The following is a 25,589-nucleotide window of genomic DNA, read 5'->3' as shown; positions in this document are numbered from 1 at the left end:
ATGGAGCTGTTGTGGCCCCAGTGAGGTCTGTGCAGAGCAGCCTTCTGGGGCAGATGCAAGTAACAGGGCACTAGGAGGAAATCTCCCCAGGGATCATGGCAGAGGGATTAGTGGGCTCAGGAATTCTGGCCATCCATGCCACACAGCATTCATGACTGAATCAATCAGGGTCCTTCCTAGGCTGCGACTTCCAGGAGTGCAGGTTCCCCCCCTGGATAAAGCACAGCCCAGAGAAGACTGGTCTCACCAGGGCACTCAGTTGTGGATCCCCTATGCTGCCCTGCCTTGGCCCTCACTCAGCACAGACCCCATCCCTGCACAGCCCAGGACTGGGGCACCACATTTCAAAAGGGAGCACAAGTGGGGAAACTGCAAGGAGCAGTTGCTGGAAGAGCACGTGGGCAGAATGGGCCATCTCTGCCCTGCCTGGGGATCACCCACCACTCCAGTTCCTCCTGGCTCTGTCAGCTCTCCAGGCCATTAAAGTGTCCCGTATCTCACGAAGCTGTCCAAAAAGGTGGAAGGATGTGGCTGCAGAAAGAGCAGCCTGGAGAGCTGGCTCTGGATGCCCTTTCCTGAGGGAAAGCTCATGGGCAGATCATGAAGCACAGGCAAAGATTACCACAGCACTCTGTACTAGTGGTTTGGGTCAGTCAAGGGGAAATAAGGTGTGAAAAGTTATTTCCCAGAAGCCATTAAACAGAGAATGAAATCCCATCTAACACCAAATATGTCTGCTCTCTCTCTCAAGGAGAGGATGAAATCATCTGTAAAGATATGGTGGAAAAGAAGGAAGAGGAAAACTCATGGCCAGACAGAACAAGTCATATGGCTGGAGAAGGGAGATCTTGGTCAGGGAATGCTGTCGGAGGAATTTAGGCTGTTTCAGACAAACTGGATTAGCTTTCATTCAAACTGGTCTCTTTTATATCCAAACATCCCCTTCTCCCTCCCCAAGCCTAGAACATCTCTCCTTCTCCAGAGGCAGAAATACTGTGGCCTGGGCTGTGACAGTCACAGGCCAGCCAGCAGGCTGGCAGCTGGGTGAGCTCCACTGGAGCAGCCACAAGCAGCAGCAGCAGCAGCAGCAGCCCTGCACAAGGCCCAGCAGAGCAGCAGGGGATACAGGCCCTGGCTCGCACTGCCTGGCACTCGGCTCCCGCCACTCCGGGTCACCGCGGCAGATGCTGGGAGCATATGTCATGAATTAATTCCACTTTCCCTGAGATGCTTTGGAGAGAAGAACAGCAGTGCCTTTCCAGCTTATTAACATAGGAGCTCCCCCCCACCTCCACTCACTTCATCACACTTAATAAAACAGCCAGCCAGAGTCCCTCTAAGAGGTTCTTTAATGGAAAGTTGCTGGGTCTGGCATTTTTTCAGCTTTTATTTCCTCCATTTTTTCCAGTGTTTCCTAGGCTCTCAGCCCCAATATTCCCCCGTCAAACTGTGTTCTAGTAAGGCATCTCCACCAAGAAAGCCTATAAATATCATATGTATTATTACAAGCAAAACCGGAGATTTCTAAAACCAATAGAACCTAGATTTAATTTTTCATTTATGCACTTCTTTTACTTTATCTGTGATGAGCCTCACCATTTGCCCAGTATTGCTCTACTGAACTCTGAGTCTGCCAGAAGCTATCTGCAGGTAGATATTTACAGCCACCCGGAATCGCAGTGAGTCCCTGGGCAGACACCTCATGCCAGTTCACTGAGCCAAACATGCTGTTGACACACACACCTTGATGGGTTTGCAGCTCATCCTCAGCAATGTAAGTACACAGCAGAACCAAGACTAAGCAAAACTGCTCTACATTGAATTGTCATGTTTGAACTAAAGATGGAAAATGATTGCCAGGTATACGAAAGCTATGTTTGAATTCGGAACTTGAGGTTCTTAATTTCTAACCCTGATTCTGCCAAAGATTTGTTGTGTGGCCCTAAGCAGACCATTGTACCTTGCATTACCCCTCTGCAACACAAGGTGTGTGGAGACCAGCAAGGGAATACTACTCTATGCCTTGGCCAGGCACAGCCCAGAGGGCTGATCTGAGTTCCTAGGAACTGGGGACACTGTTTTGACAATGGCTCCCTCTTCTTACCTCACCTGAGGATCAACCAGAGCAACTGCTTTGCAGTCTACAAGGAGAAGTTACACCTGCCATTTCCTCTCCTGTATGCTCTTTCCACAGGACTTGTCAGAAATGTGGGTTCCTGAGGCAGCTTTGTCATAGCCAATACACACTGGTGCATGAAAGCCTGGGCATGAAAGAGCAGCTCACTGCCCCTCTTCAGTAAGGACAGTAACGTGTGCGACAGCACCAGGACCTGAGAAAGAAGAAGCAACAGGTCTTACTCATCTTCCCATCTCTGCAACTAAAACACAACTGTGGAAGGAAGGTGGGTGGGAACAGCTTACTGGAGAAGGGCCAAGAGCCTGACACCCACCTCCCCTCGGCAGCTGTGCAAGGAATGGAAGAGACATGGAAACAAATCTCAGTCTATTAAGTTTATTTAAGAAAATTAAAGCGACAACTTGATCCCAGTGCACATAAATACTGAAGCAAGGAGAAAAGACCTGACAGCATGGCTGTGGAAAGGTGAAATCAAGCAGGCTCAAGAAACAAAAGATGAAACTCAAAAACTGAGTCTAGAAATAAAGCAGATTTTAAACCATAAGGGCAATCATCTATTAAAAAGTAACAAGGAAAGAGTTTGAAGTATGTTGTCTGCCTTTCTAAAAGACAGGCAAAGCTCAGCCCCCTCTCACAAGATTCTGCCATGGCCTATATTATAACAGGTCAGACCAAATAATCAAAGATAGCAAAGATACCAAAGATACCTCTTCCTGACATAAAACAGATGAGGCTGGCTTTTTTTTTCAAGCCCTTCTCTCCAGCTCTACTCAGGTGTTTTCTGGGTTACCAAGGTCCCAGACTGGGCACAAGCCTGGCCCACACACACCTGCTTCCCACTCCAGAGTATCCCTGCCCAGGGTCCCCAGCTGCCCAAAGCACCCTTTTTTTTTCCTCTGACTAGTTTGTTGTCTGATTTACTAACCTATTTTGGTTTCCTGATTATTTTTTTTTTCCTGGATGTACAAAGCATTCTAAATTCTCTTTGGCCAGGAATCATAAGTGTCACAGCAAAGTAGATGCTAGTGCAGCTGTGAAGTTTCTGCTCCTACCAAAACAGGTTTTTCTGCTCAGAGAAAGACTTTCAGATTATCTTCTGTACAATGACCTCCCAAGCTAATGCCTCACTTAGTTTTCTTAGTTACAGGAGAGATGTCTTGGTTGTAAAAAGCTTAGTTTCCTTAAGACAGATAAGCCTCCCATTATTTTTGGGGCCCCAGAGTGGGACCCAACTCCTTCTTTTTTGTTGGTAAAGTTGTTTGGCATGTCAGCTCTCACCTGAAATTCTGCAGAGTAGTGAATTCACAGAGAGCTATTTGATCTGTTCTGCTGTCACAAAAGTGGGAATGCAGTGCTCTGTTAGACCAACCAAAAAGCAAAGAAAAGCAGCACAGCGAGCTTCCTCCCAGCACCTGCACTCCCCAGAAGTTTATAGCAAGACTCTCCAACAGGGCAAGGCTTTGAAGGACTTTGGTTTAGAAGTAATGTCTCTGTTTCCTGCAAATAATGACCATGGTTCTACAGGGACAAGGTATTAACAGCAAAATGAGTTTTTCTTTAGCTAGATGACAATAAGAGTGAGTTACTTGGTTCCAAGGAGACATCCACCAGGGAGTTATCTTATTTGAGAGCACCAGGCTCCATTCTTTCACATACATGGAAAAATGTATGTGAAAGAATTTTCCTTGCAAAGTACCTATGCCTGAAGCGATCTCCATTCAGGCTGTGGTTTCATGTGATTGCAAAAGCTAAGTGAGGTTAAGCCTGGTCAGAATTTAGCTGGGAAACCTCAAGGTATAAAGAGGGGCTGTAAGAAGTGGCAGTTTAATAGGTGGTGCTGCATCCTGAGTCAATACAGAGGTAATGTTCCAAGAGAGAGGTTAAACTAACAAGGAAAGGCTGAAGGCTGCTGGATGAAATATAAATCAAATATCCTGACAGCTTGAGGTGTCTGTTGTGAGGAAGAAGGTAACCTGGATGTCCTGTGAAAACAAGTCATATCAGCCCAAGCTTCTCTGATAGCCATGAGTGCAAACCACACTCCATTGTATGATGGTCCACTCCAGAGAGGCAGCGTTTCCATAGAGAAAAGATCAACCATTGTGTTATCTGCAGAGGTGCTATTGAGGTGGAATGACTCTTTATAAGTAAATATTTTATTGTGTTAAAATTCTTAATTTCTTTTGAGAACAAAAATTCTTATTAAAAAATAACCCAAACTTCTCCCAAGACAATTTTTCTATGAAGCAAGGTCCTATTTTTTCATGTCTGAAATAAATTCTCAAATACAAGTGAATAGAAAATTTAGGTGCTTAACTATTTACAGGAGATGGATGTATGAGACATCTGGTGAGTCAGAGCTCTATGGGAGACTGAGGTGGTCCTCCCTCTCCGACTGTCCCAGGTCCCACTCAGTCACTAGTTCTGATGACACCTCTGTGAAGAGATGGTCCCAATCCCAGCTGACATCATCCTACCAAGAAGAAAAAAGACAAACATGCTGAAATGTTACTGTGCCACCAAAGTTCTCTGAACAATGCCAGAATAGCAAAGAGAGAAACCAAAAGGCAACTGCCCTGACCAGGGAAGTCTCAGATTCAGCTGTCTAGAGCAGGAATACTAGCCAGAATGAAATGTGAATATCTGCTACAATTTTAAAATGTTGACAAAATTATTCATGTTCTAAAATTCCAAAAAGGACATATTTGATGATAATGTTAATATTAGATACTCCCAGGCAGGGCATAGAAAGAAGTCCTTTCACTACTCTTCTGCACTTCTGCTGAAGCATGTGCAGTTCAAAGCTGCAGAAATCCTTTGCTACAAGTCTTGAGCTCCTGCCCATCCAGTTGTATTGAGGTTGTTCTGTCCTGCTTTAAAAACCCCCTGCCCAAACCCAAGATGCTTTCTGCATTTGTCCCTCTGTACTTTTCTGTGGAACCACCTGTTGCTCATGGTGGCCACCAAAGGACAAAGCACTGTTTCTGCAGGGATCTCTGACCATACTAGGCCTTGCATGTTCTCCTGACCAGCTCCTTCATACTTTATACTGGCCAATCATAGTGATGCCATCAATTCATACCAAGAAAGCACTATCTATCTTAAAAATCACCTGCTGGGGAAATCAAACCTCCAATAGCTTGGACAAGCTCCTCCTTACATCTCCTCCCCCCCACTGACAAGACTTCCTTTCCTAGTACAGTCTGAGACACACAAGAAACTTTTATCTTGTTGGTGTTTCCACAAAACAAAGACTTACCTCTCGTAGCTCATGCTCTGGAGCCAAAACTTTGGTGAGGAGCTTCAGGTCTACCTCCCCATCCTATGAACATACAGAGTCACAGTCTTACAGACACTAGGAAAACGAACACTATCATTTCACCAGATACATTTGTTAGACATCGCCACATTTGCCTCATAAGGGTCACTTTGTCCAGGACAACAGCAAGAACCTCATCTGAGAAACAGATACCATATCCACATCATTCACAGACAGAAGTACAAAAGCTATGTTGCAGAAAGGAACAGACTTACAGGGAGACTGCAAGTTCTCTGGATGATAAGGCTGTATATTTTGTGCAGCTAAGTATCACTGTGAAGGATGACATGAGCCTAGAAGAAGAGGGATTCACATTGGCCAGCCCATAGCAAAATCCACTTACCAGAGTCTGGAAGGCAGCAAATTTCATTAGATCTTTGTCCAGGTCATGGTAGGTCAGCACTCGGTTCACCTGCACACTGCAGCCAGAAAGGGTCAGAGAACAAGCCTGTATCAGTGTGGAAGCACATGTGAGGAGAAGGGGGGCATGAACAGGTCATCTGGTGACATCTCGAGTGTCCACATCCCCCATGCAGACTCTTAGCATGGATGTACCCAGACAGAAGCACAGCTCAGTCAGCAAATGAACAGTCATTGACAAATCTATGTACCAGGGTGTGCACATGCATAAAAATAGGATGTGGAACAATCATGGACTCCCTCAGAGAAACCAGCATGCCAAAAGAAGATCCACAGACTAGGTGCAAGGGCTAGAAAGAAAAGACCATAGTGAGCATTCAAACAGCCCCAGAGCCTTAGCAAAGAGCCTCTGAGAGCAACACCATACAAGCCAGAAAATAGTAGGGATTTTAGGCTTTTTATGTCTGAGCTGCATCAGAGCTATTAAATATGACTTCCTAAAATGTAGCCTTCCAAGAAAAACATGGTCTAGTGGGGTGATACACTGTTGTACCACCTGCCTTCACAAGTGATCCAACACTATAGAAAAGGCTTCTATTTATTGAATTTTATTGTGTTTGTCCACGAAAGTCCCTTGTCTTTTCTACTGCAAGAAAACTATGAACATAGGAGGATCAGATCATTTTATTAAAAAAATAAAGAGAGAGAAAAAGAAATTCATTCCAGTGAGAGACACAGTAATTTTAAATTTACTACATAAACTGTCAATTATTTTTGTTAACAGTGATATAATTACAATATAATTATAGTAATTACAATAACTACTCCTCACCTGTGAGAGAAGCATCTGTGGCCAGGATTAAGATATCCCACCCCTCCAAATAAGAATCAACAGAAATCCCAGTCTGTGACCTTGGCAATAGGCCCATTAGAGGACAGGAGACTTTCCTGGTATGTTTAAGACAAAACTCCAAAACCTTTCATTTCTTGAAACTTTCTGGTCTCCCTTGAGCTGACTCCAAGGCTACTGCAACAGCCCCTTCAAACAACAGGACTGTACTTTGCAAATTAACTACACACTTGAGTAAGAAGGATAGCACATGGAGGGCAAAGCAGCCTACAACCATCAAAATTAAAGCGTGCGGGATAATGCATGTGCATTGCAGACATTTGGGGTTATGCAGGCAACCTTAAATCAAGAAATTCCCTGCTTTTGAGAGTTTGATTTTGCAACATCAAATATGTTATTGTAATGTAGGTGTTTTTATATAGAGAGAGAATATGCAGCAATTGCTTTCTCTGTGTAATAGGAAACAAGAATTTTTCACTGTTCAGCTTGCAGCACTACTGTCACAAAAGACCACACCAAATCCTGCTGAACAGCACTGCTGCTGACATCCAAAGAGCATGAGTAAGATGGGTTTAATTTCACTAGCCAGTTTGCACTGCTGATGAGAGCCTCACCTGGCAGTGCTCTTACCTGGGGGGAGCTGCCACTTGCATGGCCAGATCTTCCTCCTGGACTTCCTCCAAGTCAGGGATCACAGGTATGTCTGCAACAAGAGAAAGCAGCAGCGGTAAGTGGGGAGTGTTGTGCTCTCCTCTCACTGAAGACAAAGGTTCCCTTGCTTCACAGATATGAAGCACCCTGTTTCTTATTAGAGGGAAACACAAAATGGTTATTTAGCAATAATTAAAAATATATTGTTTAATATTTAAACAAGGCAATAAAACTTTGAAGTCTGAAGTCACAAGAAATCTTGCAAGAGGAACAGATTAATCCAGGTATGGCTCTAAAGGCCATGGACTATGCATCTGAACGCAACCTTAAAGCTGAAAGAAGCCACCTGTACTAAACCTTGCTGCCTATGTTGCCATCATGTACTTACAAGAATTTGCTTGTTATGTGTTATCATTTATTCAGACACCATTCTCCTAGACTCTGTTAAAAATGAAACATGGGGCAGAAACTAAGAGAATCCACATAGAACTGCATGTTGAAGGATCTGCTCTTGGGGTCTCAGGCTGTGCAGAGGCCTGTGACCTTCCTCAGGAAGGAAGTGCTGGTGGTCCAGTAGATACAAACACTAGGGAACACAGGTCTTGTAGTGTCACAAAACTTTTCCATGACTTCCAGTGTCATACTGGAATGGCTGAAGGTCACTGGGTATTCCCAGCACAAGGACAATTGCTACTCCAACTAAAAAGGATGCTAGAAACAAAAGAATTGAGGACAGGAGGAAGAACTGAGTGTGCTTTGCATCCTACTAAAGAAGCAAGGCCCTGAAAGCATTGCACAGTCTGTCATTTGATAAAGCCCTGCAAAAAGTTAGTGCAAAAAAAAAGGAGAAAGAGAAGGCAAAGTAACTGGAGGCACAAAGCAAGAACCGAGTACACCAATACAGAGCTCCTTTAAAGACTCAAGACCACAAAGGCTCTCCAGAGACCCCAAGCCCTCACACCATGGAGGAGCTGATTTGGCTCAGGGAAAAGGTTTCACTTGCCCAGTAAGCAGGCAGAGCTGGCCGCTTCAGCACTGGAACGAGCAGCCTGCTCCCAGCTCTGCCGGCAGTACAGTAACACTACTGCTGGATGGCAGCAGGCAGCTGAGCCTGGCTTCGCCCCGTTTTTCAGCCCAGGCTGAGATGAATATTCAGGAGCTGGAGAGACATTCCCACCCATGGTGCCGAGGCTGTGGGCAGGCTCTTCCCGAGAAGCCCCGAGTCCGGCGGCCTGTCAGACGGCAGGGTCCCAGCTGCCCTCCGTGCTGCAGGGCCGCCGTGGGCCCCCGCCCGCTGGCCGGGAGGCGGCCCCGGCCCAGCTGCAGCAGGGCACGGGTCAGCCGGGCCCCGGCGCAGCGGCCCTCCGGAGCTGGCACACAGTGGGATTTCTCGCTAATTGGTTGCCTGGAGGAAGGCTGAGCGGGACAGGGGCTGTCACGAGCATGGCCGCGGCGAGAGGGGTGACAGCTTGGCCGGCCTCAGCAGAGCTGTGCCTTCTAGCTCCTAAGGAGCAGGTGCCTGTGAAGAGGTTCTCCGACTGCAGCAAACTTCCCGAAGACATTTAAAGGGAAACTGCAGCAACAGCCCCTAGGCTGGCCCTAAGGCAGAGGAGGCAAGTGTAAGGAATGTCTCACCTGTGCATTGCTGGACATTTGGGGGAGATCTCCCCACCTCTGCTTGTGAGGACAATACCTAGTAGAAGCTGCTATCCTGCTGGCTCTTCCCTGCAGAGGCTCCCAGCTCTTGGTAAAACTTGTAGCAAAATGCACTTATGGGACAAAAGCATCTCCAGGGACAGACAGACCAACATGTGGAGGCAGCTGGTAAAATCTGCTCAGGGATAATGGGAGAAAGTCCCTGTATATAAGCAACAAGGACCGAGGAGGGAACAGACTGGTCCAAGGTGGGGAATGAAGCTCTGTGCAGAGGTGCCCTGTTAAGTCCAGGAAAATGAGCATGGGAATGAGAAACTGTTTAACTTCTCCTGAATTAATTTATCCTTTTATGACGAGACTGTGAACGTTTCTCAGCAAGCACAAGTAAATTAAAAACTACCTGGGAACAGAGCTGTCTTCATCCACAGAGCCGGAGAAGGTCAGATCCTTATCCACTTTTGACAGCAGAAATGTAAAAGGTGTTTGCAGGAAACTGAATTTCTTCACTCAGTGCTCATTTTGGCAGCTATTTCAGGAATCTACTCTTCCCAGTTCTCTTTTGTTTCTGTTGATCTCTTTTTACACTAGAAAAATCTGTAAACTTAGGGCCCTGCTCAGTGATGTTCCTTCCATTTTGCAGGTTCACAAAGACTCCTGGTTCTCTAGTGCTGATTTTATCTCACTGCCAGTGAATTCCATTGAGAGATTTCTAAACCCCTCACAGAGCGCAACCTCCACTCTGTATTAGCAAAATTCAGGCGATCGCTTAGAAATTCTTTCCAAAAGAAATTCAAGGCTCCAAGATTTTATAGATACTTTGAAAATATTTCATACAGAAGAGCTGGAAAAGCTCTGGGGGCCCCTGCCAGTCCCTCCAACAAGGTCAGTGCACGCTTGTTCCTCCTGCAAAGTGCAGATGGCCTTGCCCATTTCTAGGCAGAAGCAATGCCCTTTAGGACTGTGAGACTGACAGGAAACAGTACAGAAATGTCTCAGATTTTAAGAAAATATCAGGTCCCTGGGCTAACTGCTATCAGGGACAAATAATTCCTGAAATATTTGGGTCTTTATTTCATTTGTTACTCATAACTGCCTCTTCCCTCTGCCAATTCCCATGGTGCCACTTCAGCACAATCCCTCTCCCTTCTCTCTGTACAGTTTGCAAAGTGTCTCAGCTCTCACTTATCACCAAGAACCCAACCTTACCCCCACTGATTCTCCAACCTCTTAATTGTTTTTGTTGCTCTTCTTGAGACTCACATCTTTTTCTCCTATAAGCTCTGGTAACACAGCTAAGTTATGGCACAGTGTCAGCTGCAGGGGGAATAGCACAGCACGGGCTGTTGTGCTGCAGGAGAGTAGGCATATGCTCTACTTTTAATACTCCCACTAGCTGCAGGGAGGCTTTACATATACCATTAGTACATGCAGAAATGTTCACAGGACCATGTCCTCCCAATCTCACACTGCATCTTTTTCCAACAACACAGTTGTATGACAAACCCCCACTCTGTGTGCTTTGCTCTGTGACCCACATTTTTCCTCTCCTGTTCAGTGTGGGGGTTTCAGATAATTTGCCATAAACCTGTGCTTCTGGTGCAGAACTTTGACACATACTTTACTGGCCAGGGTCTCATGCCCATGTAGGCAAACCTCAGAAATTACTACAAAAAAGGACACACCTTCACAGATAGCAGCTCAATGTAGTAAACAATGACATGAACAAATGGCTTGTGCAAAGATGAGGGAGCACCACATGCTAGATGACAAATGCAAACTCTCCTCCACCTCCCAGATTGTTATGAACAAGTGAACAAAGAATGAAATCAAAATGAGCTTACTCATATGGAAGTTATGGTGGGGCAGGAGATACCAGTACCAAACGTTGGCTAACTGGGGAGTTAAGTCACTGCACAAAACTGATCGTCCCAGAACATCTAAGTCCCAGAATATAATTAAGAATAATATTTTATTTGAACAGCTGAACTTAGCTAGGTCTTACACAAAAAGAGCTTCATTACTAAGTTATGGCAAGGCACCAATAAGACAGAAGTGTGTGAATGGGAGGAGGAGAAGATGGAGAAGAAGGAGTGAAGGCAACCCATGCTACATGCAGACAGTCAAACAACAAGCAAGGAACAGCAGCTTTTCAAGTCATACAGAAAGGAGGGCTTTATGTGTTCATATTAAAGTACAGGTACTAAACATGACCTTTTTTACCTCTTAGCAAATAACTTACTGACAGGCAAAGAAGACAACCACAGAAAGCAACAAGCGGGAGATGGGAGAATCTGTACCAATCCAATACCCAGCTGCTCCTGAAAGTTGGTAAATTGCACCTCCCCTCCCAAGCAGGGCTGATTTTTGGTTTAGTAGCAACACCTGCAGGCTGGGTCTCTTAAAATGCTGTAAACTCCCAGTAAGATCTTCTTCTTGTCCCAAAGAACTAAGTTGTCTGCTAGATACAAGATGGCACATAAACAGGGACAGACAGAACCTCTTCCAGGTCAGGCAATAAATTACTGGCAAAGCTGCATCTAGAAACCGTGCTCCAGTTCAGGCTGCAGTTAGTCAGAGTGTGCTGCTTACTCCCTAAGCTGCTCTAAGAGTACCCTCAGCCCCCATCCTGGCACCCAGTAACAAAGAAGACTCCATCTCACACAGTCTGATCCACTTCCCCAGCTAGGTCAGTGTTTCAAAGGCCATTCAGAATGGACACTCTTGTGGTGGGTACTGTGCTGCCCTCCCCGTGCACACACCACCGTATCCAGAGAACACAAAGGGGGCAGTGGCTTCTGGAGCTGGCAGTCTCCTACCACCAAGTAGGTATAAAAATGAAACTATTTTACGTAGCTTGCTCATAAAATGTAAAACTGAAATAATTACAATATCTCTGCTGCTGCAAAACTTTGTTTTACTGAATGCTGTTACCTTCTGCATCACGTTTGGGGAATTTTAAACAGGCAAATGGAAGGTCTGATTGAAGATGAAGTTAAGTGAAAGAAATTGGTCTCATTTAGCACATGACAGGATTCATCTGTGTTCCCAAGTCCACTGAGGTAGCATCATGGGCGTTTCATATTCATGAGCTGCTGCGACACTGTGTCCCCTCATTTACAAAGCACCGTGTTCAGCAAATTCTGTCCCTGTGGACACACTGTGCATTTCATGGTCTTGTCAGAGAGACATCAAACACTTCAGTAACCAAATACCAGAAAATGGCTTTAATTAGTGCATCTCAATGCAATAAATAATTTTTCTAAGTGGAAAATGGAGAATTAAAAAGGAAAAAAAGTAAAAAGTGGAAAGCAACAGGCAAAAAAAATCATCAAAAAAACATAAAGAACAAGGGACACAGCTTCTGCTGAACACACAAACAAGCTTGAAGCCTCTTGGAAGCTTTCTCAGGAGAGCAGCAAGCAAATGGAGAGAATAAAGAATGCTTCTTTGGATGCTGGGACATTAATTTCATAGGGATGTCTTTCCCTGACTGAAATTGCCCTACTAGTGGGCCAACATGGAGCAGCATACCTGCCTGATCAACCAGCAGGGAGATGAAAACAGTAGAGTGAAAAGCAGATAGTACCACAGCTACCAGGACACTGTCTCAAAAGCTGAGATAAGCAGAAGATAACCTGAGAGTCCCATGTCCCAAAGCCTCCTTCTGAGAAGAGGATGGTAACAGCACAACCTGGCCAAGCTGATGGGAAAAGTCACCCTGTGTGCAGGTGCCAGAGGAGTCAGAGGATGCAGGGAAGGTCATACAGCAGATTCAGTACTGACCCTACAGCCTTGTGTTAAAAGGTTATACATTTGCTTTGCATAATATTGCATCTCAGCTAGATGCATGACTGCCTGGGGGGTGACATTCTACTTGCCTCAACAGTGTGGTGTGTTCATATTGCAGGGGACAGGCATCAGGCATTTCTGCTGCTGACACAAAGGTTCTGCCCAGTTTCAGTCATTTGAAGTGTGAGGAGAGGCACAGAACAGCCCTGTCAGATGAGTTGCTGGGCTCAGTGCAGGGCTTCACAAGCAGTAGAGCATGGCTTGTACTTATGCAAGAAGTAGAGGCAGACCCTGACAGCTTTAAAGCTGAGGAATCTCTTAATGCTTAGGTTTCTTCAGCAGCAGCAGAAGACAGGAGAGACTGGAGGCCAAGCCCAGGACTTGGAGTCCACCATGCTCCTGAGGTTATCAGCATTTAGAGTGGTAACACAGCTCCTAGTCTTACCAACAGCCCCCTGACAGAGCACTACACCTGCCCTCCTTCCCAGTAACATGTGTTTTCCTCTTTTCAAAGGCTGTTCCCTGTTCCTTTGCACTACTCCCCTGCTAAAACATACTCAGAAGGTAGTGGGGCATCAGATGAGAAGGTATGAAGTGTCCTGAGAGGGTCTAGTGAACTCAGAAACACAAAACCCTCTTCAACAACGCTGGAGATAAGGGACTTTGCATTAGAGCATTAGTGGGGCAGGGAAAGCAGCTTCTCAGGATGCTCCTGTGGAAGTATGTTCAGGAGCAGGAGTGCCTGATTCTATTTCATCCTCTTCATGTTACACTGGAAAAACAAGACAAACTACATTTCTTTTATGCTAAATTCTTAGGTTTTTTATTTTTCTTATATATATTTATTAAAAAATGCCTCTTTGATCGGCAGCACCCATGACACCTCCACATCCAGCAATTCCTCAGAAGCCTCCCTCCCTCCACACAAGGCCACCACTGCTGACAGCCAGCTGGGTTTGATCAGAGCCACTCAGAATCGGATTTTCATAAGACAGATGAGGAATCTTACTGCTGCTTTCTCTCATATCAGATGAGAAACTGAGGAGGAGGGGGGACGGGTCCTGAGGGAACGACACTACAATCAAGGGCTACGCAGTTCTCTCTCTGTCCCTCCACTGCTGCAATTTTCAAAGGAGTTTGCCTCAGGCAGTTTTAAATGATGGTGTCTCAATTCTGTAATCATCTTTCAAGAGCTTTTTCTTAAAGGGTATTTTAGGTAAACCTAGTCCGTCAAATACATTTATGGACTCACCAATCACAGACCAAATATGATTGTGTATCCACCGTATCACAGAATTTAGCAACAGAAGATGCTTCCCCAGACTGCCATTTTCAGCCCTCAACAAGCTGTGTGTGCTCCTTGTAATTAAGGAGCCCACTGACCCTTGGCAAGTGGTCTGCTGCTTCAAACAGAACCTCAGACAGTCTCTCAGGACATACTCTCTGCTCTCCTCTGCCCACTGTGGCTCTCAAGAGAGAGCTTTCCTCCAGCACCACAGGCTCTAGATCACTATGCCAGCAATTATTGGAGGAGTTCAAACTGGCCTGGACCAACAGCTCAGTGGAAACCATCAGGCTGGGCCGAGTCTGCCCTTCAGTGACCTTGCACGGGGACTCAGAGTAGTGCATTGGGTGGGGGAGCAGCAAAGGGGAGAGCTCTGGTGTGCTGACAGAGCCATACATGAAGTCAAAATGCAGAGTCACAGAGACCCAATAACCACTGACACCGTCTGCCCCAAAACCTATTCAGCCCATCATTCCACTTCCAAAACAGCATGTCTTTAACTCTGTCTCCATTTCACTGACGCTCAGAACTTTTTATCCATTTAGCTCTCCCCAAACCATTCCAACACTGCCTTCTGAGCCTACGAAGGCTTGCCATATCCCTGACTGTTCCTGCAGATTCTGCCCTCTGTTACCCTCATGCTCAGCCACTGCAGCTTTCCTTGCAGCTCATGGCCTCTGGAATCCACCAGCACTGGGTGTGCTCTGTAGAAACAGCAGCTCACCAGGGAAGCAACTGGCAAAACTGATCAGGAATGACAGAGCCAACAATAACCCTCATTGTGCTCTATTCTCAGCTCTTTGGAACAATATCATCATTGGTGTTTATTTGCATGCAGCTCAAGAAGTGTTGGTTATTTTATGGCTGTGAATTCCAGATCTCCCACCTGACCGATATCACTACCCAGAAGGATTGGGGACCATGGCATCTGCCCACTTCCCCTCTGTTATTCAAAGTCTGGACTCTCATCCTGTTCAAATGCAAAGGAGCTGCTGGCACATGCCAGAAAGGTAAGTCCTTCTAGAGGTTTGACATTGCATAGAAAGGTCTAATCATCAGCTCTGCTTCCTTGAGGAGGCTTCCCAGCAGGCAGGAAAGGGTTTTGCCTTGAGGGCACAGATCCAGTGACTGTCTCCTGGCAGCTTTCCTCACCTGCAGGTCAGGTTCCAGTTGTCTGTGTAGCATAGTCAGGCTTTCATTTCAATCAGCTGTCTCATTCACACACACTATCTGCTTTAAAATAACAAGCTGTTGTTCCTGCAGACAGAAAATCACACATCACATCCCAGTCTTCCAAGAAAAGCCATTTTCTAGGAGCTATGCATCCCAAGAGTAACAGAGAGAAAGCAGACAGGGACTTCTGATGGTGGGGCAATAGTCTGTGTGGGAATACCTGGGAGAGGAATAACAACCTTAGCTAATAAGTTCCTATAAAGTGCTGAGGAGAAAAAATCCAAGGGCAAAGTAGTAAGGAGAAAGACATCAGAGGGAATACAACACAGCAGTGCCGAACTGGTGGACAAGAAAGGAAAAACAAAGAAACTTCTAACCAAAGGACATATCAGATTGCTGAGGTGGGGGAGGAATGTTAGCATTTCTCTCCCTGACAGAAAACAGCCCTATCTAGCTCTGTGCCAGAAAGACACACATGAGCAGAGTAAAGCCCTCTATGTCCTGCTGGAGAAAAGGAGCAAAGGGAGGATAAAGCCCTTCAACTTTAGCTTGATTGTCCCATCTTTCCTCCCACCTCATGACAAAGGATAGTCTGCACGTGGCAGAAGCTCTTAGCTGCTACAGAAAAGGAAGCAGTGTGCTGTAGATAGCACCTTTTAAATTCCACAGAGGGTCTCACATCTCCCATCTCAAGCAGTTTCCCTGCCATACAGAGCTCAGTCACTGCTGCTCATTTTCCCTGTTGACATGGACAGAAAATTGAGCAATTACCCTCAAACTCCTCTCTCTCAGATTGCACAGATTGCTACATACAAAGCATTAAGCCCCCAATTGCCCCTGGCCAAAAGTGACTTAACTAGGCCTGTCCTTTAGGAATTAAACACTTTTGTGTTGCTTGTGAAGGTTTATTATTCCTCAAGTGTGATGCATTAAATCCTGCTAAAGCAGGTTTCTCACCATGCAGAGGACCTGGTCCCCCATGACAAGGTCCAGTGGGCACACACCCACGAACAGAGGCATTATCCATTTGCTGTGCCCGAGTTCTCATGAGTACCAGCATGTGCTCAGGAGGGTTGGCACTAAGAGTGCAGTGGCTGCTGTAGGAAATCAACCTAGCTATCAACTAGATAATCCAGAGCTACTTTTGGAGAGACACTGCACTTTTTCACAACTGTCTTCCACCTTCTGGGTTTCCCTGTGCAACCATAACAAATGGCTGAAACTGCAGATCATTCCATGCGCGTCCCTGTCTGGTCCACCCACTTACCACCTCCCATATGCTTTCACTCATTCCACACAGCCTGAGAAGTGTCCATCCTTCTCCCCCTGACTCCCACTCCCTGAGATAAGGAATCAGATGCTATTTCATACACAGGCCAGGAGCAGTGAAAGAATTCTACTTTTATTTCTGAAACTACAAGGCCTGTCAATCCCAGAAGTCTCCACTTGGCTGTACAAACTTCCTTCCACCTTCCACCTGCCAAACTGGTTCTCTACAGCCCCTGTACTTTTTTAACACATTCTCAAATGGACTCCAAACTCAGAGCCCTTGGCTGTTAGTGATGTATAAACGATCACAACTGAGCACATTTCAAATTCACAAGAACACCTTTTTAAGGGCATATAGTTTTGTCCTTCATTCTTCTAATGAAAAGGTTGGATGGGGGACAAACAATGTTAATGGAATGGTACAGCTCAGCTTTTTAATAGGTTAAAGGAAGGCGATCCAAATGTATTGCTTGACAGCAGCAATCATTACGCAACCGCGCCTGTTCATATTAAGCTGTACAAGCTAAGACATTATGCAGCACAAAATAACCGTGACCCATCCTTGGGGATCCATACACCAATGTCTTGATTTTTGTTTGTTTAGAATCTGAGTTTTACTGTTCCAGTTAAGGACACAAACTCAAGTGCACTTCTATGCAAAGGGAAGGTTGGAACAGCTCAATTTACTGCACAGCCAGAGCCACTGCATGCTACTCCTTGCCTTCTACTCTAGGCAGTTATTTGTATCTCTCTGCTTATTCCAAAAAGTAATTTTATTCATGTTCTGGAGTTTGTTTATATGTCACTTTTCTTCACTCCAATTGCTGAGCCCACATGGAAAATTCCTCTCCCAGAGCAGTTTGCCTAATCTCCCTGTCAAAATAGGAACACAACAATGCAATGCACCATCCATTTAGAGATTTTTCTATGTACAAAGTAGATCCACAAGCCAGTGTATTTGTACCAGAAGCTGCCTGGGTAGGAACCATACTCTATCTTTCTTGTAATGCATACATTTAATCCAAAGCCAACTGCCAGTTTGCAAACAATCCAAATTCAGCTGCTAACCACAGGTTAGACACAGATAAAGAAGTGAAGTCTATTAGGATTCAATATGTCCTCATACCACACTCTGCATCAATTCTATTCTATATTTATTACCCAAGGTCTTGGAGTGCTGAAAGTCACATGCTGCAAACAAACATGTGGCAAGCATTTTTATGCCTGGTTAGCAAAGACAGTCATCCTCCAAGTGCATGACCAAGGTTCAACAAAAAGTACAGCACGTATGCAAACAGAGCTGTTCAGAACAGACTACCAGCCTCAGTGACAAATGCTGAAATTTAAGAAGCCCAAGGAACGTCCCAGGGGGAAAATTTAGTCTGTTCTGAAGATGCCAATGCTATAAAGGTGCCACTTCTGGCAGTCATATGTTGCAATGCTTAAACTGTCTGGAAGACCCAAATAAGTCTTCATTTAGTCTCATTAACCATACTGATATCTGATCCTTTGTGACTCCAGATAATTCTTCTGACACTTGGTGGTATTTTACAGATGCAGCTTTATATACACTGTATAAAATTCTTAGCCCTTGAAAACTGAGGTACCTCCTAGAGGCTTTAATGAATTTCTGTGCTCCCCACAGTTGTCTAGTGCTTGTCTTGAAATTAATCCTGTGGATTTTTCCTGAGATTTCTCTTGACTCATCCAGTCCTAGAAGAGCAGGTAATATACACAATAAAGAAAACTAGTGCTAAGTTAGGAGTTCAATAGATTTCATAGCAGCCTGTAAAGGGATGAAATGGGATTACCCACCATTGTTTATGCTTAGTTTATGATTTATGATCTTGGATTAGGGCAAGCAGATTTTTGAAATTAAGAATTCCATCATGACAGAAACCCCAGGCAACATGGATATTGCTACAAAAGATAACAGATGCTTCTAGCAGAGCCTACTACCACCTAAACCAGAGGAGAGCAGGGACCTCTTTCTCCATTCTTAACCCTCTTTTACCTCTCATTTTGCCCACTCCACTATTCTCCGTGGAGGTAATTACAGAGAAAAGTGCATCCTTGCCACTTTCCTGCTTTCCAAGGTCCTCTATAATTGTGTTCATGAAGAGCCAGAGTTAGACTACAAGTTTACTTCCTCATCCTCCCTCTCCATCTCCTTTACCCTTTCTCCCTCATTCATCTGGGGAGACCTAAGCAGCTCTTACATTTGTTTACCCCCAGAGTGGTTAATTTCCTTGCAATTTCTTACAAGATGCCTCTGCTCACTTTACTGGAGAGCCCCTAGACATGCATGAAGGCACTTCTTGTGGTCAAGTACCTTACCTCCTCCATCATCTGATGCCTCCAGGCTCTGCTGTCTGAGACGATAGCTGCAGCAAAGCACAAGAAAGAATTTCAATTGCAAGTCCAGAAAAACATCTTCTTGTGCCCCCTTCCTCCCCACAAACTTCAAAGGAGAAGAGTTTCCTAGTATGCTGTCAAAGAGAGAGTTTCCAAGTATGCTTAGCCTTCAATGCTGGGCTCAGCAGAAGTCTCAGCTTAAGCAGGACGTACCTAAGACAAACCCCTAGGCTGAAGACAGTAGGGCCTGGGGTGGGTCTGGGAGGAAAGCAGTGGCTTTCTCATTTTCCTTCTTTCTGTTTTATGGGAGTGACAGAGCCATCATCTACTCCATATCCAGGGAACTATAGAATGACCAGCACTGCCCCATTCTAGGACACATGATACGAATTCCTGACACGCTCTGCATCCTTCCCAACTTTCAGATCTTGGTGTACTGGTTAGACGATCAGATCAGATGTAAAAGTTGTGGAAGAAGTCTCAGCAACAATGGGAACTTACTCTTCTACTTCTTCTGCATGCTTTCTTCCTGACCTGCAAGACAAGGATGGCTTATGTTTAGAAAAGGCTAGAAAAAATGAAAAACTTCACCTTCCCCCATATGACTGTTATTGTGCAAACAGTTCCTGCATCAGGTCTGATACAACACATCACACCTTAGAGCGTTCTGAGTGACTATGAAGCCAGTGTATCAAAAAGTCCCTGAGTGCAACAGCCTGAAACAAAACCACTTGGGGCCCAAAAGACAGCCATACCCAGATATGACAGGAACCATACTCCCTGGTTCTTTAGTTTCTCAGATACTTTTTTATCCCCTTTGCCATCAGCTGCAGGTAAAGCTGGCCATACCTGGGTAGAGAGGTTGGCACATTAAGGAGTGAAGAAGGTGCTATACTTTGTCTACCTACTCCTGAGACATCAGCAGTTTCCTCCTCCCCATGGCTGAGCATAGACTTTCTGGTTGCCTTTCAAGTTAGGAGTCCCACCTGAGCTGGCCAAGCTCAGGTCACACATGCAGTTGTGGCAAAAAAACAGGGTTGATCAGGCTGAGTTAACAGGAGTTCATAACAATAACATGGTGGGGAGGGACTGGCAAATGGCAGCTCCCTTGCTCTCCACCCCAGCGAGCCCAGAAGTAATTCAGTCCCGATTAGGGACGCTTGTTCAATATTCAAAATGTAAAACATGGAGATTGCTGAACCAGCACTTTGAAAAGTTAATTAAATGCCAGGTTTCTTTTTAGCAGATACTCCATCACTCGCTGATTGCTTTGGCCATTTTGCAGAGTGAAGTTTCATGTCTATGTGTTGGGAATAAATATTCTCCCGTCCCCTAAGTCAGGGTGCCATGACAAAGAACACATGGGGCTCTCCCCTATCATATGCATTGTCCCAGGACGCACCAAGATGTAAGAGAAGTTGCTTCACTGCCTTGCATTGCTCTTTTCAAAGCACTTCATGACATGGCAGAGGCCTCTCCTCCTCTGCTTTCTGTTCTAGCAAGTCACAGTCCTCATCTAGCTCTTCTGTGAATAATCTACTCTTCTAAGAGCAAGGAGTAGGGCAGAGAGGATGTCTAGCTATACAGAGAAGAGGTATAAGGAGAAGAAAGCCCTTGATCTCTACTGCTCTCTCTGGAGCTTGCAGTCTGAATCAGTGATTTGAGCCCAGTAATATCAACTGCTATGATCAGAACTGCAGCTGTGTGGTGACATCTGCACCTGGGCTTTCAGCTATATCTGCACCCTCTGTTCAAAGGCAAAAATGGAACATAATTGGGAAAAGAGCTCTTCCAGTGAGGATGAACTGTCCAGCTCCATCCTTCTCCCAGTGGTAGTACAAAGCACTTTTTGTGAACCTCTTGATACTATGAAGAAAGAAATAGATGGCTTCAGAGAGCCCTCCACCAGCACCCAGTGGCGTTTAGTCTCTGAGAAGATAGAGATAGAAAGATGATGTAAGATTTCTTCTATTTTATTCCTCCTTGATGCCTTCACTGGTTTCCACACAGCCTTGCCTTTTCCATGCTGAAACATGCCAAATGATGGCATTGCACAGCCATGCACAGATGATTTCCTGCGGGTTCAATTTACCATCTTCTTGGCATGATCCCATTACTCTTGATGATTGTCCAACCCCAAGTAACACTCTCTTCCTCAGTACTCACACTCCTTACATCGTTGCTCCTGTCTCCAGGCAGGAATGAAACACTCCACATGTTCATACTTCCCAGGAGAAAAGGTCACTAGTACTATCCCTGTAAGCAATTTCTGTTTCTTCTTCCTAAGCTCCCTGTCATGACTGATATGCAGGTGGCCCACAGGGAAGGCAGTCACGTTAATCTTAGAGGCAGAGACTGCTTTGCTTATGTTGTGAGACTTAGGCTTTCTCAACTTTTCTGTGTTGTTAGGAAAGGACTTATTCACAACAAAAAGCAAATACCTCATTATGGAACAGCTGCATTATATATTGGAAAACAGTAATCTGGGGAACAAACTCATCAGCAGGGAGGGGGGGAATAGTACTGGCCCCTTTGATACCAGAGCCCAGGTGTTAGAACTCTCGCATCAAACAAGACCATTCCTTCCTCTTCCCAGGGCAAGTTACAGCCCCATGGTCAGCAGCCCCAGGAGAACACCTTAGTCCCTGTGCCACCAGTGCCAATGGTGGCATTGGGTGAGGCAAGTCTGTCATGCTGACAGTACAGCAGTTTATACAGAGCATTTATATACTAACAGCACTGGAGCAGGAGCTAGAAATGACTGCTTTTCTGTTTAGGAGAGATAAATCTGCTTCCAGTCACCTGTACTGCATATGTTTGGTAATATATGATTTGGGACAGCATTATTTGATGAAACTAGCATTTCAAGTCATGAACTCACATGTAGAAACTCCCAAAAATATAGTATGAAGCTTCTATAGCACAGGAAGGAATCGTATGTTTTATGCTCTCCATGGCCCTAATGATCGAGCAAAGAAGGTATCACGCAACCTGCTATTTCCTCTATTTTTTTAATAAGTCTTCCTTTCATTTTGTTTGGTGCCAAATTACTTTTTGAGTTCTTATTTCAGATTGGGGGAAAAAATCACAAAACATTTTTGGTTTAACTAGTCTTTTGCTTTTTTGGCAAAACTGCAGTACCTAAATCTACATAACAAAGTGACTCTGAGAGGAAAGACAAATTCTGTCCTATGTCCTAAGGTTAAAAACCTCCAAGGCAGCAAGAGAAATCATTAATAGATCTTCAAAAGGTGCCCCACCTTCAATTCTGTCCATTCCATAAACTTAGCTGAGGGCAGACTAGAGATAGTATTCCTGCAAAACCAATCAACTGCTTGTCTCTTTGCTCCCCAAGTACTATGGGGCAGCATAGAGGATTTCTTAATGATGTTATCACATTGCTTTAAGGATTGTGGAGTACCCTTTCCTAAGAATAGTCTCATCTTACCAATGCTAATTGCTACACCTTGAGACCAATATTTCCTCCTTCAGGAATATCAGGTCTAGGTAAACAGCACCCTCTTCATTCATCTCATGAGCTTTCTAGTGGTGAGTGAAAGCAGACATGGAATGAACCTGACAAGCCAGCATACACAGCTTTCCTACCCTTTTTTCATGTTCTCAGCAACATGAAGTGCACTACCCTGCTTTGTCTGCTGCAGCAGCAGGCACAGCCCAGGGAGGGCAGCAACAAGGACCTACAAAATGAGCAATTGAATGTGAACTACAGATACAGGCACTCAAGTAAAGATAAACAAAGCAATACCATCCCAGGAGCAGTGCTCAGAAATACATTCAATCTGCTGTATTATACACCAGCCACTCCCCATTTTTGTGAGACAGGGATACATCTGGTTTTTTCACTTATGTTCCCAAGTCCATTACAACTGGAGGGGCAAAGAACATGAACTCACTCCACCCGCTGGACAGTTCCCTTTAAACTCCCTTTCCCTGAGAGGCCATCAGCACTCCTAAACATAATCATAATCCCAGAATATTCCCTCTGGCTTTGGACAGCTGTTTATCCTCTCTCTACTTCAGGGTATTGAATAGTTGTGAATCTGGGTGAAAGACCCTGACAGTCCTTGTGTAACCCCATGTTATGTCACTCCCAGTACAGAATACCTATTTGTCTCCTAGCTCTGCCCTGCGGCAGAGGATGTAGATCTGATCTCTCTCTTGAGTGTTGTCTTTGCTCAGTTCTGCCCAGGAGGAATCCTTCGTCCACATCAATGAGAACGGGTTAAACCTAAACCCGAGACCTTGCTGCCACACAATGCCCTGATGTACAGCGGAGCTGCCTGCAGTTTCTGTGCTAAAGGGTGAAAGGCAGTTCCAATGTAGACATCATCTCTGTTAAAACTGTTTCTTTCTCATTTAATGGACTACCACGGAGATCTAAATGGAGATAAAGTGGCTGGGCTCAGAGAACAGTCAGGATGCTATCTTTATGCAGCATAACAATGTGCAGTGGTTAATTAGACACCGTTAACCTATTTTAGCAGAGGACATAACTGGGATGAATGGAGAACAACGTCCTTGAAATCTTTCAATGTCCACAGCTCATGAGAGCTCCAGACACACTTGCGTCCTGCACCGCGCCACAGCCAGGCTCCGAGGAGTTCTCCGTGCAGGAGCGGAGGTTCTCTCATGCAGCCCGGGGAGGTGTGAGGGCGGGCAGCACAGCTGAGGAGAAGGGAAGGAATTACCGCAGCTTGCTAAAACGCATTCGGAGGCGGCGGGACAGGAACGCCCAGTACGGCGCGGCGGAGGAGGAGAAAGGGCTGGGAGCGTGGGCAGCCTGTCCCGGCCGGGCTGGTCGCTGTGCCCGCCCCGCTCCGGGCCGCGCTGCCCGCGCCGCCGCCACAGCCGCAGCATCGCCGGGCCGCGGCCGCCCCCTGCCGGGCAAGCGCGGCGCTGCGAGCCCGGGCCGGCCTGCAACGCAGCGCGGCTGGCTCGGGCCCCGCCGGCAGCGCGCACCGAGGGCTGCTCCCATCTTACAGGGCAGCGGGGAGAAACTCATCTGTGTGTGTGTGTGTGCTGGCCTGTTTACTGGCATGCCTCAACCACTGCTACGAATCACGCGGAACCAGAAAGCCGCTCCAAACATCCCTCTTGCTGAAAGAATGAAATGGGGGGGAAAAGGAGAAGGTTGTGATGTTCAGAGATGCATTTTGTTTGGAGACAGTAGGGCGATCAAAGGGTGGGCAGAGACAGGCTGGGTGCCCTGGAAGCAAGGCAGCAGCCGGCGTTCTGCCTTCCATCCAAAACCATGACCCACCTCAACACCGAAGGCTGGGCTCAGCCCACAGGGAGGCATGAAGCCATTTGCCTCTCGGGCAAAGACGCTAATTCAGGTCTAGGCCTGAGGGAGGAGGGAAAAAATATTTTAAAAAGACGTTGTATTTTCTTGCTCAAATGTTCCTTAAGTGTCCATCACCACAGTGAGTGGGTGGTGAGCTAGGAGTTGCAGCTTGTTCAATAGCCTAAGGCACAACTAAGTTACACATCCAGTAGACACACAAGTGCTGATAGTTCTCCGGGCTCTCCAAGGGTGGGTCTCAGTCAATGCTTGTTTGCTGTGGCACAGGAAAAGACACATTCACCAAGGCTGACTGTAAATTAGAACTGCTACCCATGCTGGAAAGCACCACAAGGTACCTTCTCAGCTATTCCACTGCACCTTCTCTGGAGCTCTGATCTGTTGTTTTAAGTTTCCACCCTCTCTTCCTGGCCTGTGGCAGCCTGGAAAAGCCAGGTTTTCCTTTACAAAATTAAGGAGTTTAATCTTCACATCTCCTACAATCGAGGCAAGTTTTGCCATTGATTTCAGCTTATGAGCCTTTATTTTCATCACAGGATGTCACCTCACAGCCCTCCACCTCCTAGTCCTGGCACGCACAGCTATTTCTATCACTATAACAGGGTTTTGGGCGGACACACAAGTTTTAAAGCTGTCATGGCCCTACCATCCACCTCCTGGCCCCTCCCAAGCTGCCTGTGCTGGTCAGAGTGCATACTGAACACACTGCCCCAGAGCATGGCTCTGGAAGAGGATGGTTGCAGCAATGAGCAGGCATGCTCTGTGAGATGGGATCTGACACTGCTGCTAGTCAGCTCCAGCTGAAATGGACTTGTGAGGCACTTAAACTCCAGCTGAAATGTTTTTGTTTCTCCTCATGTCCTAATATGTGAGCTTACTTAACAGAAACAACCAAGGAGGAAAGCTCTGGCAAGCAGGACTTTAGGAACTGGCACAGAAGAACAAGCTGCCAGAGAGTGCTCCTGAGGATCCCTGAACCTCAGCCCACTGACTGCATCATCCCTGAAGCAGATGTTCCCAGGGTTCCCCCTCTCGCTCTCTGGTAGAGAACTGACCAGCAGAGCTGTTCAGAGCTCCCACTGAGCAACAGAAAAAACAACAACACTCAATACAAATTCCTGCTGTGTGGGAAAACAGAAAGCAGTGCTGCAGTTTCTAGAGGTATTCACCACATATCTTTGGTCCCTGAGAACAGGGGCTCCTATCCAAGTGATCGTGTTCTTGGCCTCCAGTAAGCATAAAGACCAACTCGCACAAAAAATTACTCTTGAGGTTACAGGAGCATTTTAGCTTCCTTTTAAAGGAAAAAAGCACACTCATGGTTATAGGAAATAACTGACTGCTAAAGGAGACAGAAAATGTATTTAAGGTTGTTTGGGTTTTTTCCAAATCTCACAATAGAGAACAAACCCATGATTATGA

The 25,589-nt window shown here is 45.8% G+C and overlaps 3 protein-coding genes and 1 long non-coding RNA gene across 6 annotated transcripts in view; 2 read left to right on the top strand and 2 right to left on the bottom strand.

The window, feature by feature from the left end:
• Positions 1 to 2,261, top strand: part of LOC143694377 (uncharacterized) — a 28,172-nt gene extending 25,911 nt beyond the window's left edge. Inside the window, exon 3 of the long non-coding RNA XR_013182844.1 lies at positions 2,195 to 2,261. This is a non-coding gene — a long non-coding RNA (uncharacterized LOC143694377). The remainder of the gene's footprint in view (positions 1 to 2,194) is intronic.
• Positions 1 to 4,594, bottom strand: part of GPATCH2L (G-patch domain containing 2 like) — an 84,542-nt gene extending 79,948 nt beyond the window's left edge. Inside the window, exon 1 of one of the 2 annotated variants that reach the window (XM_077180510.1) lies at positions 4,455 to 4,594. The gene's annotated coding sequence lies outside the window, so the exon portion shown is untranslated. The remainder of the gene's footprint in view (positions 1 to 4,454) is intronic. The other variant, XM_077180511.1, reaches the window with a different exon arrangement.
• Positions 1 to 25,589, top strand: part of LOC143694378 (uncharacterized) — a 470,045-nt gene that overhangs the window by 357,312 nt on the left and 87,144 nt on the right. The window lies entirely within an intron of this gene.
• IFT43 (intraflagellar transport 43) overlaps positions 4,272 to 25,589 on the bottom strand; it is a 44,138-nt gene continuing 22,820 nt past the window's right edge. For both annotated transcript variants that reach the window (XM_054634943.2, XM_054634941.2), the window contains 6 exons: positions 19,346 to 19,378; positions 18,827 to 18,873; positions 7,297 to 7,369; positions 5,800 to 5,875; positions 5,397 to 5,459; positions 4,272 to 4,610 (listed from right to left, as the gene is read on the bottom strand). In XM_054634943.2, coding sequence (XP_054490918.2) covers positions 4,500 to 4,610; positions 5,397 to 5,459; positions 5,800 to 5,875; positions 7,297 to 7,369; positions 18,827 to 18,873; positions 19,346 to 19,378 — 403 coding nt within the window. In that variant the 3' untranslated portion in view covers positions 4,272 to 4,499. The remainder of the gene's footprint in view (positions 4,611 to 5,396; positions 5,460 to 5,799; positions 5,876 to 7,296; positions 7,370 to 18,826; positions 18,874 to 19,345; positions 19,379 to 25,589) is intronic.

This window comes from Agelaius phoeniceus, chromosome 6 (assembly GCF_051311805.1).
Source record: "Agelaius phoeniceus isolate bAgePho1 chromosome 6, bAgePho1.hap1, whole genome shotgun sequence".
Classification (NCBI taxonomy): Eukaryota; Metazoa; Chordata; class Aves; order Passeriformes; family Icteridae; genus Agelaius; species Agelaius phoeniceus.
The sequence above is the reverse complement of the archived record's forward strand: the minus strand, read 5'-3'. Positions and strand labels throughout refer to the sequence as shown.